The following is a 14,874-nucleotide window of genomic DNA, read 5'->3' on the forward strand; positions in this document are numbered from 1 at the left end:
GGCTTGGCCATAGAAGACAGAGGGTAGCAGTGGAAGGGTGTTTTTCCGAATGGAGGACTGTAATTAGTGGTGTTCCGCAGGGATCAGTTCTGGGACCTCTGCTCTTTGTAATATATATAAATGACTTGGAGGAAAACGTAGCGGGTCTGATTAGCAAATTTGCGAATGATACTCAGATTGCAGGAGTTGCGGATATTGATGAAGATAGTCAGAGAATACAACAGGATATAGATAGACTACAAAATTGGGCAGAGAAATGGCAGATGGAATTTAACCCGGACAAATGCGACGTGATGCATTTTGGTAGATCCAATTCAGGTGGCAGCTATAAAATATATGGCAGAACCATCAGGAGCATAGACACACAGAGATCTGGGCGTGCAGGTCCACAGATCCTTAAAAGTGGCAGCATAGGTGGAAATGGTGGTAAAGAAATCAAATGGCAAGCTTGCCATCATTGGACCGGATATCGAGTATGAAAGCTTGCAAAGTATGTTCGGCCACGTTTCGAATACTGTGTCCAATTCTGGTCACCGCACTACCAGAAGGACGTGGAGGCTTCGGAGAGAGTACAGAAAAGGTTGACCAGGATGTTGCCTGGTATGGAGTGTATTAGCTAAGAGGAGAGATTGAATAAACTGGGATTGTTCTCCCTGGAGAGACGGAGGCTGAGGGGCGACCTGATTGAAGTTTATAAAATTATGAGGGGTATAGATAGGGTGAACAGTTGGAGGCTTTTTCCCAGGGTGGAAATGTCAATTACAAGAGGGCACAATTTCAAGATGAGGGGGGATAGGTTCAGTGGAGATGTGCGGGGGAAGTTTTTTACACAGAGGGCGGTGGTGGCCTGGAATGCACGGCCAAGTGAGATGGTTGAGGCAGATACGTTAGCGACCTTTAAGACTTATCTGGATAGGTACATGAACAGATGGGGTATAGAAGGATACAGGTGGTTGGTCTGGATAGGACACGTGATCGGTGCAGGCTTGGAAGGCCAAAGGGCCTGTTCCTGTGCTGTACTGTTCTTTGTTCTTTGCAAGGGATTCTCGGGGAAAGAGTGATCATAACATGATAGAATTTCATATTGAGTTTGAGAATGACATCCCAATGTTTGAAACATGAATCATAATATCAAATAATGCTAATTATGTAGGAATTAGGGGGGGGTAAGGTACATGGGAACGCAGAGTAAAAGATATGGCAGTAGAAAATCAACAACAAATATTTAATTCATAATTCTCGATGAACTCACATTTCATTTAGAAATTAAAAACTCCACGGGAAAGTGATCCATCTAAAGATGTTAAGAATTAAATAACGCGGTTTAGAATGTTGCCAAGAATAATTGAAAGCCTGAGAATTGGGAGGGTTTTAGGAACCAACAAAATGGACCAAAGCTTATTGCCCATCCCTAATTGCCCTTGAACTGAGTGGCTTTAAGAGGACATCTAATCCCCTGTCTGTGGATCCGGAGTCATGTGGCAGATGTCCTTCCCTAAAGGACATCAGTGAGCCTGCTGGGCTTTTCTGGTCATCATTAGACTTCTTAATTCCTGATTTGCCTATTCATTGAATTCAAATTTCACCTTCTGCCATGGTGGGATTTGAACCCAGGTCCCCAGAGCATTGCCTTAGGTTTCTGGATTACTCATTCAGAGACAAGACCGTTATGCCACCACCTACGCATGTGATAAAGGAGGAGAAAGGCCGGCCACACATTTGGGACACAATACTGAGGCATGCTAGATAAAAACAGATTACAAGAGCCTCTGCATCCGTGCAAAAAGTAAGAGAGGAGCAAAAGTAAACAATGGTTTCTTAGAGACACACACAGGAAAATTATGATGGGGAGTAAGATGGCCGCTTCACACTGCCAGGGACCCGGGTTTGATTCACGTCTTGGGTCGCTGTCTGTGCGGAGTCTGCACGTTCTCCGTGTCTGCGTGGGTTTCCTCCAGTTTCCTCCCACGCGTCCCGAAAGACGTGCTTGTTAGGTGAATTGGACTTTCTGAATTCTCCCTCCGTGTACCCGAACAGGCGCCGGAGTGTGGCGACGAGGGGATTTTCACAGTAACTTCATTGCGGTGTTAATGTAAGCCTACTTGTGACGCTAATAACGATTATGATAAGAAAATGGCACAATAAATAAACTAATGTTTTGCTTCTGTCTTCAAAGGACAAAAAATATATATATATCTGAAATGGTGTGGAATTAAGAATCTAATGAAAGTGCGGAACTTAAATAATTAATAGGCAAAGAGCACAAAATTAAGCCAGTCAGCCATTGATTCCATGCCAGCTGTCTGGTGAGCAGTTCTGTAATTTCAGTAGTGAAACATATTGGACAAATGCGTCGGACAATATGTCAACAATGCTCCGAGGCCCGATGGTCCACATCCTCGGCTTCTGAAAGAGATAGCGGCAAAGAACTTCCAAAATTGGCCACATTCTAGAACTGTCCCTATTGATTGGAAGCTTGAAAATGTAACTCCACTACCCAAGAAAGGAACGATAGGTCAAGTTAGTATGACATCAGTCAAGAAAATGGTGGAATCCATCATTACAGAGGGGGCAAGAGGGCTCCGAGAATCATTGGATGAAGAGCAGGGTAAACATGATTGACTGAAAGGGAAATTGTGTTTAACTTTATTCACGGTTTTGAGAATGTTAATTAGCCAGCAAGATAAAGGCGAGCGTTAGATGTGGTGCACTTGAATTTTCAGAAGGCATCCGATAAGGCGTGACATTGAAGGTTATTACACTGGATAAAGCGCTCAAAGGGTTTGGATTATATATTAGCATGGCCAATGGACAGAGGGCAGGGAGTAGGGACAATGAGGCGTTTTCAGGCCGGCAGGGTTAGACTGGAAGCACAGGGATCAGCACTAGGATCCCAACAATTTCCAACCTCTGTTACTGGCTGAGCTGAGGAGACTGAGAGCGTGTCTTCTATTTGACAATATGCAATCGGGTGAAGGATTCATTGCTCATCCCTAATTCCCCTCGAGCGTAATGACTCGATGGTCCATTTCAAACTCAGTGTCTCGCTCGGCCATTTCAGAGAGGGGCAGCTAAGAGTCAACCGCACTGCTGTGGGTCTGGAGTCACAAGTCGGCCAGGCCTGGTAAAGGGGGCCGATTTCCCTCCCGAAAAGACATTAGTGAACCAGATGGAGTTTTATGACAATCGGCAATGGTCACGTGACTGAGACTGGCTTCAATTACAAATCTTTCTTCAATAATTGAATTTAAATTCCATCAGTCGGGAGCTGGTGGGAGCAGAACTGTGTCCGGGGAGCATTAACCTAGGCCTCGGGATTAGTCCCGTAACTGTAGCACACACCACCCTCTGCCCCTTTATATTACAGAAGGACAGCTGGGAGGGTCTGGAGTCACATGTAGGCCAGACCTGGTGAGGGCGATGGATTCCTTCCCCGTTTTTAAACAATCCACAAGCTTCCTCGTCATTATTAAAGAGGCCAGTATTTTAAGCCAGATGTATTAATCAATTTAATTTACAACCTATCTTGTTGCCAAATGGTGCGATTTGGAGCAGACCTCCCACAATTTTGAGCCAGGGCCTATTGGATTCCTAGTCCAGCCACATTACCCCCCACGTGGATGGAGTGCGATCCACGGGTGTCTTGTCGGTTTGCGGGTCACCTGAAGGTTTCCACCTGCTCCCATTCCGATATCGTGAGCAGCTTGACGTTGATGACATCTGCAGAGTTCGGGGAAATGACCAACCACCACCCCCACCTCCACCACCACCCCCCCCCCCCAACCCCCCCACCCCCCACTTCGAATAAACCTCACCTCATGAGCTGTAAACGAGGCGAAGAAAGATGGATTGTGCTCAAAACTTCTCCTTTTGCTGCCCTTTCTCCTCTCTATCTGCCTCATTATTGGTTCATGGTCTGAGTCTGACGCGTCACAGATACATTTGTCACATGCGGAAGTGCGCCTCTCATTCTCAGCTTCCTGCGCATTTTCGGTATGCCTGGATTTGCAGGCATTGAGGTACATCTTCCCTCTCCTTCTGCTGGGGAATTTCGTCTCTTTCTCTACACTTGCACCTGGGTGTTCACCATTCTAGAATATTAAGAGACATCGTCAGAAACGATCAAACCAGCAACCAGAAAAACATGGGTGAAGTTGGGGCTTTGGTGGTGGTGGGTGGGTGGGGGGTGGGGGGGGGGGCTTGGGTGGGATTTTAAATTCAGCTGTTCCACCAGGCTGCCGCCCATTGACAATCACCACACCACCAAACCCCCAGACTTGCTCCACCTTTGGGGATGTCGGGCACAGAGGTACTAAGCAGCAGAAATAGAGATGTCAACTACGATCAAATGGAGGTTTCACCACATGATTTGAAAAGTGGGGTTAATATACAGAGTATATATAAATGATTTCTTTATAAATAAATGATTTGGAGGAAAATGTAACTGGTTTGATTAGTAAGTTTGCAGACGACACAAAGGTTGGTGGAATTGCGGATAGCGATGAGGACTGTCAGAGGATGCAGCAGGATTTAGATCGTTTGGAGACTTGGGCGGAGAGATGGCAGATGGAGTTTAATCCGGACAAATGTGAGGTAATGCATTTTGGAAGGTCTAATGCAGGGAGGGAATATATAGTGAATAGTAGAACCCTCAAGAGTATTGACAGTCATAAAGATCTAGGTGTACAGGTCCACAGGTCACTGAAAGAGGCAACACAGGTGGAGAAGGTAGTCAAGAAGGCATACGGCATGCTTGCCATCATTGGCTGGGGCATTGAGTATAAGAATTGGCAAGTCATGTTGCAGTTGTATAGAACCTTAGTTAGGCCACACTTGGAGTATAGTGTTCAATTCTGGTCACCACACTACCAGAAGGATGTGGAGGCTTTAGAGAGGGTGCAGAAGAGATTTCATAGAATTTCATAGAATTTACAGTGCAGAAGGAGGCCATACGGCCCATCGAATCTGCACTGGCTCTTGGAAAGAGCACCCTACCCAAGGTCATACGTCCACCCTATCCCCATAACCCAGTAACCCCACCCAACACTAAGGGCAATTTTGGACACTAAGGGCAATTTATCATGGCCAATTCACCTAACCTGCACATCTTTGGACTGTGGGAGGAAACCGGAGCACCCGGAAGAAACCCACGCACACACGGGGAGGATGTGCAGACTCCGCACAGACAGTGACCCAAGCCGGAATCGAACCTGGGACCCTGGAGCTGTGAAGCAATTGTGCTATCCACAATGCTACCGTGCTGCCCACTTACAAGCTGTCAATCACAGGCCACTACTTTTTTTTAAATTCGTTTTTTTTTTATATGACGTGGGCATCGCAGGCTGTGCCAGCATTTATTGCCTATCCCTAATTGCCCTTGAGGGGGGCGGTTAAAAGTCAATCACATTGCTGTGGATCTGGATTCACATGTAGGCCAGACCAGATAAGAATGGCAGATTTCCTTCCCTCAAGGACATTAGTGAACCAGATGAGATTTTACGACAATCGACAATAGTTTCATGGGCATCATTATACTTCTAATTCCAGATTTTTTATTGAATCAAATTTCATCATCTGCAGGGGTGGGATTTGAACCTGGGACCCCAGAGTACACTGGGTCTTTGCATTACTAGTCCAGTGACAATATCACTACGCCACCACCTCCCCTCTTTTTACCAGGATGTTGCCTGGTATGGAGGGCATTAGCTATGAGGAGCGGTTGAATAAACTCGGTTTGTTCTCACTGGAACGACGGAGGTTGAGGGGCGATCTGATAGAGGTCTACAAAATTATGAGGGGCATAGACAGAGTGGATAGTCAGAGGCTTTTCCCCAGGGTAGAGGGGTCAATTATGAGGGGGCATAGGTTTAAGGTGCGAGGGGCAAGGTTTAGAGGAGATGTACGAGGCACGTTTTTTTACACAGAGGGTAGTGGGTGCCTGGAACTCGTTACCGGAGGAGGTGGTGGAAGCAGGGACGATAGTGACATTTAAGGGGCATCTTGACAAATACATGAATAGGATGGGAATAGAGGGATATGGACCCAGGAAGTGTAGAAGATTGTAGTTTAGTTGGGGAGCATGGTCGGCGCAGGCTTGGAGGGCCGAAGGGCCTGTTCCTGTGCTTTCCTTTTCTTTGTTCTTTGTTGTTTGGACCTAGGTGTCCTAGTATACCAGTCACTGAAAGCAACCATGCAGCTACAGCACGCCGTTGTGAAGGCAAATGCACGGTAGCCCAGTGGTTAGCACTGCTGCCTCACAGCTCTAGGGACCCGGGTTCAATTCTGGGTCACTGTCTGTGCAGAGTCTGCACGTTCTCCGTGGGTGCTCCGGTTTCCTCCCACAGTCCAAAGATGTGCAGGGTGGGTGGGGTTATGGGGATGGGGCAGGGCAGTGGGCCTAGGCAGGGTGCTCTTTCAGAGGGTCGGCAGACCCGATGGGCCGAATGGCCTCCTTCTGCACTGCAGGGATTCTATGTTAACTCTAATTGAAACATATGAAATTCTGACAGGGCTGGACACTGGATGCAGGGATGATGTTTCCTCTGGCTGGGGGTGGGGGAGGGGTGGCATGATCAGATAGGAATGCATAGCAGACTCAAGGGGCCAAATGGCCTCCTCCTGCTCCTATTTTCCATGTTTCTGTGTTTCCCATGCCCCCACAAGTGCCGCCGTTAGTCGGTCAACACATCCATCCAGGTGACCCTCGCCTTCCTTGGCCAGTTGAAAAGCAAAAAGGCTCGTTATCCAACTGGGCCAAGCTCGCCTATCAACCAGACAGCCATTTTATCCCCATTTTCAATATCTGGTAAATAAAAATATTGAAAGATAATGACAAGAAATGTTTTATTTATAATATCCGATGCTATTTCTCCAGGTCTGCACACCATGCAGTCTCGTGGAGATTGGCCCTCAGTTGCTGGAGACTCGCGGACAACACTGGAGGGCTGGCAACGTGAAGTGTCCGCTCGACACGGTGATGGATTTGAAGATTTGGCCCTGTGCCCTGTAAAGCCCCTCACTAATCCCACAGAATGCTGGTCTGCCCCACTTGCTGTTTCCTGTCCCACTTCGCGTTTGCCGCCCATTGCCCAGGCGGTGGGTCTGACGGGTTTTGGGTGGGTCTTTGAGGGCCCCGACGGGTTTTGGGTGGGTCTTTGAGGGCCCCGACGGGTTTTGGGTGGGTCTTTGAGGGCCCCGACGGGTTTTGGGTGGGTCTTTGAGGGCCCCGACGGGTTTTGGGTGGGTCTTTGAGGGCCCCGACGGGTTTTGGGTGGGACTTTGAGGGCCCCGACGGGTTTTGGGTGGGTCTTTGAGGGCCCTGACGGGTTTTGGGTGGGTCTTTGAGGGCCCCGACAGCAGTTCAGCGGGGCCGTCATGTCCGATCCTGCAGAAACCCCTGTTGGCTTTGGGGCTCAGGCTGAGCACCCCACAGCACACCCCCACCCTCGACAACCCACCACACCTTCCCCCCTAACTCTCCCCACCCCCCCCCCCCCCACCCCCCCTCAGCATCCCTGTGTGGAGTCAGGCCACAGACTGGATGGCACATGATCAAGCTCTCCCACTGAGCCGAAGGTTCAAATTCCACTTCCTCGCTCTCGAACACATCCACTCAATAATGACCCCGCAATTCACACTCGGGCACCTTGAAGGCTTCTCTCAACCAATCACGGGCTAGTCTGGTGACACCCCGGCGTGATGGGTACCTCCAATTCTCCGTGAGAATTTGCTGTTTGTTCACGACCACTCCAGAAATCTGAGACCATGATACACGTTTGCACTCGCTGTGGAGTACCGAGAGAGTGCTGCACCGTCAGAGGGTCAGTACTGAGGGAGTGCTGCACCGTCAGAGGGTCAGTACTGAGGGAGTGCTGCACTGTCAGAGGGTCAGTACTGAGGGAGTGCTGCACTGTCAGAGGGTCAGTACTGAGGGAGTGTGGCACTGTCAGAGGGTCAGTACTGAGGGAGTGCTGCACTGACAGAGGGTCAGTACTGAGGGAGTGCTGCACCGTCAGAGGGTCAGTACTGAGGGAGTGCTGCACTGTCAGAGGGTCAGTACTGAGGGAGTGCTGCACTGTCAGAGAGTCAGTACTGAGGGAGTGCTGCACTGACAGAGGGTCAGTACTGAGGGAGTGCCGCACTGTCAGAGGGTCAGTACTGAGGGAGTGCTGCACTGTCAGAGGGTCAGTACTGAGGGAGTGCTGCACTGTCAGAGGGTCAGTACTGAGGGAGCGCTGCACTGTCAGAGGGTCAGTACTGAGGGAGTGCTGCACTGTCAGAGGGTCAGTACTGAGGGAGTGCTGCACTGTCAGAGGGCCAGTACTGAGGGAGTGCTGCACTGTCAGAGGGTCAGTACTGAGGGAGTGCCGCACTGTCAGAGGGTCAGTACTGAGGGAGTGCTGCACTGTCAGAGGGTCAGTACTGAGGGAGTGCTGCACTGTCAGGGGGTCAGTACTGAGGGAGTGCTGCACTGTCAGAGGGTCAGTACTGAGGGAGTGCTGCACTGTCAGGGGGTCAGTACTGAGGGAGTGCTGCATTGTCAGAGGGTCAGTACTGAGGGAGTGCCGCACTGTCAGAGGGTCAGTACTGAGGGAGTGCTGCACTGTCAGAGGGTCAGTACTGAGGGAGTGCCGCACCGTCAGAGGGTCAGTACTGAGGGAGTGCTGCACTGTCAGAGGGTCAGTACTGAGGGAGTGCCGCACTGTCAGAGGGTCAGTACTGAGGGAGTGCTGCACTGTCAGAGGGTCAGTACTGAGGGAGTGCCGCACTGTCAGAGGGTCAGTACTGAGGGAGTGCTGCACTGTCAGAGGGTCAGTACTGAGGGAGTGCTGCACTGTCAGAGGGTCAGTACTGAGGGAGTGCCACACTGTCAGAGGGTCAGTACTGAGGGAGTGCCGCACTGTCAGAGGGTCAGTACTGAGGGAGTGCTGCACTGTCAGAGGGTCAGGACTGAGGGAGTGCTGCACTGTCAGAGGGTCAGTACTGAGGGAGTGCCGCACTGTCAGAGGGTCAGTGCTGAGGGAGTACCGCACTGTCAGAGGGTCAGTACTGAGGGAGTGCTGCACTGTCAGAGGGTCAGTCCTGAGGGACATTGCTGAAGGTCCCCCCTGCTTTCAATGATGAATGGGAGGAGGAGATGGACCCAATCAGAACAGCACTCGCTGCTGGAGATGGGCTACAGCCAGGCTGACTGGGTGGGGACAACCCGCCTCCTGCACCAATCCGCTTTCCTCGTTCTTGAGTCATCCCAGAACCTGTCACCAGCCTCCCAACACAAACCCCATGTTCCCAAACACACAACCAGCCCTCACCTCCCTCTCGGTCAGCATTATAAATTGTTTACTTTTCATGCTGGTATGGAGTGTGATTCGATGAATATCTCTGCATTAAATTGAAGTGTGAGGCTGAGGAAGAATTGTTTCAGATTCTATTTGCTCTTACGGCTTGAAAAAAATTGAAATTGTTTATGTGAGGCATTCAATGCCTTTTGATAGGTTTCTATGGTAACGAGTCTGCTATTAATCACGTCATTGCTGTGTTTAACTTCACAATTAATCCACAATAGTGAAAAGTGAGGCTGGAATATGTGAAAGAGAGGAAACATCTTGCTAAGGTAGTCAAAGTCAACAAAGTGCAAGTTCAGTCTACCCCCCATTCACCCCCCTCCCACACCCCCATGTACACTCTCCCCTATCACTGACTCTACCCCCCATTCACTCCCCTCCCACACCCCCATGTACACTCTCCCCATGTACACTCTCCCCTATCACTGACTCTACCCCCCATTCACTCCCCTCCCACACCCCCATGTACACTCTCCCCTATCACTGACTCTACCCCCATTCACTCCCCTCCCACACCCCCATGTACACTCTCCCCTATCACTGACTCTACCCCCATTCACACCCCTCCCACACCCCCATGTACACTCTCCCCATGTACACTCTCCCCTACCACTGACTCTACCCACCCATTCACTCCCCTCCCACACCCCCATGTACACTCTCCCCTATCACTGACTCTACCCCCATTCACTCCCCTCGCCCACCCCCATGTACACTCTCCCCTATCACTGACTCTACCCCCCATTCACTCCCCTCCCACACCCCCATGTACACTCTCCCCTATCACTGACTCTACCCCCCATTCACTCCCCTCCCACACCCCCATGTACACTCTCCCCTATCACTGACTCTACCCCCATTCACACCCCTCCCACACCCCCATGTACACTCTCCCCATGTACACTCTCCCCTACCACTGACTCTACCCACCCATTCACTCCCCTCCCACACCCCCATGTACACTCTCCCCTATCACTGACTCTACCCCCATTCACTCCCCTCGCCCACCCCCATGTACACTCTCCCCTATCACTGACTCTACCCCCCATTCACTCCCCTCCCACACCCCCATGTACACTCTCCCCTATCACTGACTCTACCCCCCATTCACTCCCCTCCCACACCCCCATGTACACTCTCCCCTATCACTGACTCTACCCCCCATTCACTCCCCTCCCACACCCCCATGTACACTCTCCCCTATCACTGACTCTACCCCCCCATTCACTCCCCTCCCACATCCCCATGTACACTCTCCCCTATCACTGACTCTACCCCCCATTAACTCCCCTCCCACATCCCCATGTACACTCTCCCCTATCACTGACTCTACCCCCCATTCACTCCCCTCCCACATCCCCATGTACACTCTCCCCTATCACTGACTCTACCCGCCATTCACTCCCCTCCCACATCCCCATGTACACTCTCCCCTATCACTGACTCTACCCCCCCATTCACTCCCCTCCCACACCCCCATGTACACTCTCCCCTATCACTGACTCTACCCCCCATTCACTCCCCTCCCACACCCCCATGTACACTCTCCCCCATCACTGACTCTACCCTCCATTCACTCCCCTCCCACACCCCCATGTACACTCTCCCCTATCACTGACTCTACCCCCCATTCACTCCCCTCCCACACCCCCATGTACACTCTCCCCTATCACTGACTCTACCCCCCCATTCACTCCCCTCCCACACCCCCATGTACACTCTCCCCTATCACTGACTCTACCCCCCATTCACTCCCCTCCCACACCCCCATGTACACTCTCCCCTATCACTGACTCTACCTCCCCATTCACTCCCCTCCCACATCCACATGTACACTCTCCCCTATCACTGACTCTACCCCCCATTCACTCCCCTCCCACATCCACATGTACACTCTCCCCTATCACTGACTCTACCCCCCATTCACTCCCCTCCCACACCCCCATGTACACTCTCCCCTATCACTGACTCTACCCCCCATTCACTCCCCCCCACATCCCCATGTACACTCTCCCCTATCACTGACTCTACCCCCCCCATTCACTCCCCTCCCACACCCCCATGTACACTCTCCCCTATCACTGACTCTACCCCCCATTCACTCCCCTCCCACATCCCCATGTACACTCTCCCCTATCACTGACTCTACCCCCCATTCACTCCCCTCCCACATCCCCATGTACACTCTCCCCTATCACTGACTCTACCCGCCATTCACTCCCCTCCCACATCCCCATGTACACTCTCCCCTATCACTGACTCTACCCCCCCATTCACTCCCCTCCCACACCCCCATGTACACTCTCCCCTATCACTGACTCTACCCCCCATTCACTCCCCTCCCACACCCCCATGTACACTCTCCCCCATCACTGACTCTACCCTCCATTCACTCCCCTCCCACACCCCCATGTACACTCTCCCCTATCACTGACTCTACCCCCCATTCACTCCCCTCCCACACCCCCATGTACACTCTCCCCTATCACTGACTCTACCCCCCCATTCACTCCCCTCCCACACCCCCATGTACACTCTCCCCTATCACTGACTCTACCCCCCATTCACTCCCCTCCCACACCCCCATGTACACTCTCCCCTATCACTGACTCTACCTCCCCATTCACTCCCCTCCCACATCCACATGTACACTCTCCCCTATCACTGACTCTACCCCCCATTCACTCCCCTCCCACATCCACATGTACACTCTCCCCTATCACTGACTCTACCCCCCATTCACTCCCCTCCCACACCCCCATGTACACTCTCCCCTATCACTGACTCTACCCCCCCATTCACTCCCCTCCCACACCCCCATGTACACTCTCCCCCATCACTGACTCTACCCACCCATTTAGAAGGAGGCCATTCAGCCCATCGAGTACACACTGTCCCTCTGTAGACCAATCCAGTCAGTCCCATTTCCGCTCTATCCCCGTAATTCTTCTGGTTTCCTTTCCTTAAGAGCCCATCCAATTTCCTTTTGAAATCATTCACCGTCCCCACTTCCACCCCCACCCGCTCGTGGGCAGTGAGCTCCGGCTCATCACCACTCGCTGTGTAAACAAGGTTTTCCTCACATTTCCCCCTCTGTCTCATGCCCAAAACCTTAAACCTGTGACCCCCTCCCCCCCCCCCTTACCCCCCAGTCCTTACAGCATCAGCTGATGGGAACACATTTTCTTTCTCTAATTTATCCAATCCTGTCATTATCTTGGACATCTCTACCAAATCTCCCCTCAATCTCCTTCATTCCAATGAGAACGACCCCAGCTTCTCCAACCCAACCTTGGAACTAAAATCCCCTCGCCCCTGGACCCAGTCTGGTAAATCTCCTCCGCACCCTCTCGAGGATCCTCACACCCTTCCTGTAGTGTGGCGACCAGAACATAGAACATAGAAAAATACAGCACAGAACAGGCCCTTCGGCCCACGATGTTGTGCCGAACCTTTGTCCTAGATTAAGAACAAATTAATCTACACCCCTTCATTTTACCGTAATCCATGTGCCTATCCAGCCGCTTGAAGGTCCCTAATGTTTCCGACTCAGGCAGTGCATTCCATGCCCCCAGTAGTCTCTGGATAAAGAACCTACCTCTGACATCTCCCCTATATCTTCCACCATTCACCTTAAATTTATGTCCCCTTGTAATGGTTTGTTCCACCCGGGGAAAAAGTCTCTGACTGTCTACTATATCTATTCCCCTGATCATCTTATAAACCTCTGTCAAGTCGCCCCTCATCCTTCTCCGTTCTAATGAGAAAAGGCCTAGCACCCTCAACCTTTCCTCGTAAGACCTACTCTCCATTCCAGGCAACATCCTGGTAAATCTTCTTTGCACCTTTTCCAAAGCTTCCACATCCTTCCTAAAATGAGGCGACCAGAACTGCATACAGTACTCCAAATGTGGCCTTACCAAGGTTTTGTACAGCTGCATCATCACCTCACGGCTCTTAAATTCAATCCCTCTGTTAATGAACGCTAGCACACCATAGGCCTTCTTCACAGCTCTATGCACTTGAGTGGCAACTTTCAAAGATCTATGAACATAGACCCCAAGGTCTCTCTGCTCCTCCACATTGCCAAGAACCCTCCCGTTAACCCTGTATTCCGCATTCATATTTGTCCTTCCAAAATGGACAATCTCACACTTTTCAGGGTTAAACTCCATCTGCCATTTCTCAGCCCAGCTCTGCATCCTATCAACGGCTCTTTGCAGCCGACAACAGCCCTCCTCACTATCCACAACTCCACCAATCTTCGTATCGTCTGCAAATTTACTGACCCATCCTTCAACTCCCTCATCCAAGTCATTAATGAAAATCACAAACAGCAGAGGACCCAGAACTGATCCCACTGGTAGCTGGGCTCCAGGCTGATTATTTGCCATCCAAATAATCAGCTCTCTGATTTCTATCGGTTAGCCAGTTCGTTATCCAACTGGCCAAATTTCCCACTATCCCATGCCTCCTTACTTTCTGCAGAAGCCTACCATGGGGAACCTTATCAAATGCCTTACTAAAATCCATGTACACTACATCCACTGCTTTACCTTCATCCACATGCTTGGTCACCTCCTCAAAGAATTCAATAAGACTTGTGAGGCAAGACCTACCCCTCACAAATCTGTGCTGACTATCCCTAATCAAGCAGTGTCTTTCCAGATGCTCAGAAATCCTATCCTTCAGTACCCTTTCTATTGCTTTGCCAACCACCGAAGTAAGACTTACTGGCCTGTAATTCTCAGGGTTATCCCTATTCCCTTTTTTGAACAGGGGCACGACATTTGCCAATCTCCAATCCCCTGGTACCACCCCTGTTGACAGTGAGGACAAAAAGATTATTGCCAACGGCTCTGCAATTTCATCTCTTGCTTCCCATAGAATCCTTGGATATATCCCGTCAGGCCCGGGGGACTTGTCTATCCTCAAGTTTTTCAAAATGCCCAACACATCTTCCTTCCTAACAAGTATTTCCTCGAGCTTACCAGTCTGTTTCACACTGTCCTCTCCAACAATATGGCCCCTCTCATTCGTAAATATTGAAGAAAAGTACTCATTCAAGACCTCTCCTGTCTCTTCAGACTCAATACACAATCTCCCGCTACTGTCCTTGATCAGACCCACCCTTGCTCTAGTCATTCTCATATTTCTCACATATGTGTAAAAGGCCTTGGGGTTTTCCTTGATCCTACCCGCCAAAGATTGTTCATGCCCTCTCTTAGCTCTCCTAATCCCTTTCTTCAGTTCCCTCCTGGCTATCTTGTATCCCTCCCGCGTCCTGTCTGAACCTTGTTTCCTCAGCCTTACATAAGTATCCTTCTTCCTCTTAACAAGACATTCAACCTCTCTTGTCAACCATGGTTCCCTCGGCGACTTCCGGTTGCGGCAGGGATGAGCTAGCCGCACGTTTTGGCGGCTCCAGCTCCGACGGAACTTCGGGCTCTTTTAAGAGCCCCAACGGGGACTTTGACGGCCGAAAAACCCGGTGCGAGGCGCGAGGGAAGGGAGTCCCCCCCGAACGACG

The 14,874-nt window shown here is 50.8% G+C and overlaps 1 protein-coding gene across 13 annotated transcripts in view; it reads right to left on the reverse strand.

The window, feature by feature from the left end:
• The window catches only part of pde2a (phosphodiesterase 2A), a 698,440-nt gene that overhangs the window by 417,774 nt on the left and 265,792 nt on the right, over positions 1 to 14,874 (reverse strand). For 8 of the 13 annotated variants that reach the window (XM_072477464.1, XM_072477463.1, XM_072477456.1 and 5 more), the window contains one exon: positions 3,816 to 4,091. The exons of the other annotated variants lie outside the window; for them this stretch is intronic. In XM_072477464.1, coding sequence (XP_072333565.1) covers positions 3,816 to 4,025 — 210 coding nt within the window. In that variant the 5' untranslated portion in view covers positions 4,026 to 4,091. The remainder of the gene's footprint in view (positions 1 to 3,815; positions 4,092 to 14,874) is intronic. 13 annotated transcript variants of the gene reach the window in all.

This window comes from Scyliorhinus torazame, chromosome 15 (genome assembly GCF_047496885.1).
Source record: "Scyliorhinus torazame isolate Kashiwa2021f chromosome 15, sScyTor2.1, whole genome shotgun sequence".
Lineage (NCBI taxonomy): Eukaryota > Metazoa > Chordata > Chondrichthyes > Carcharhiniformes > Scyliorhinidae > Scyliorhinus > Scyliorhinus torazame.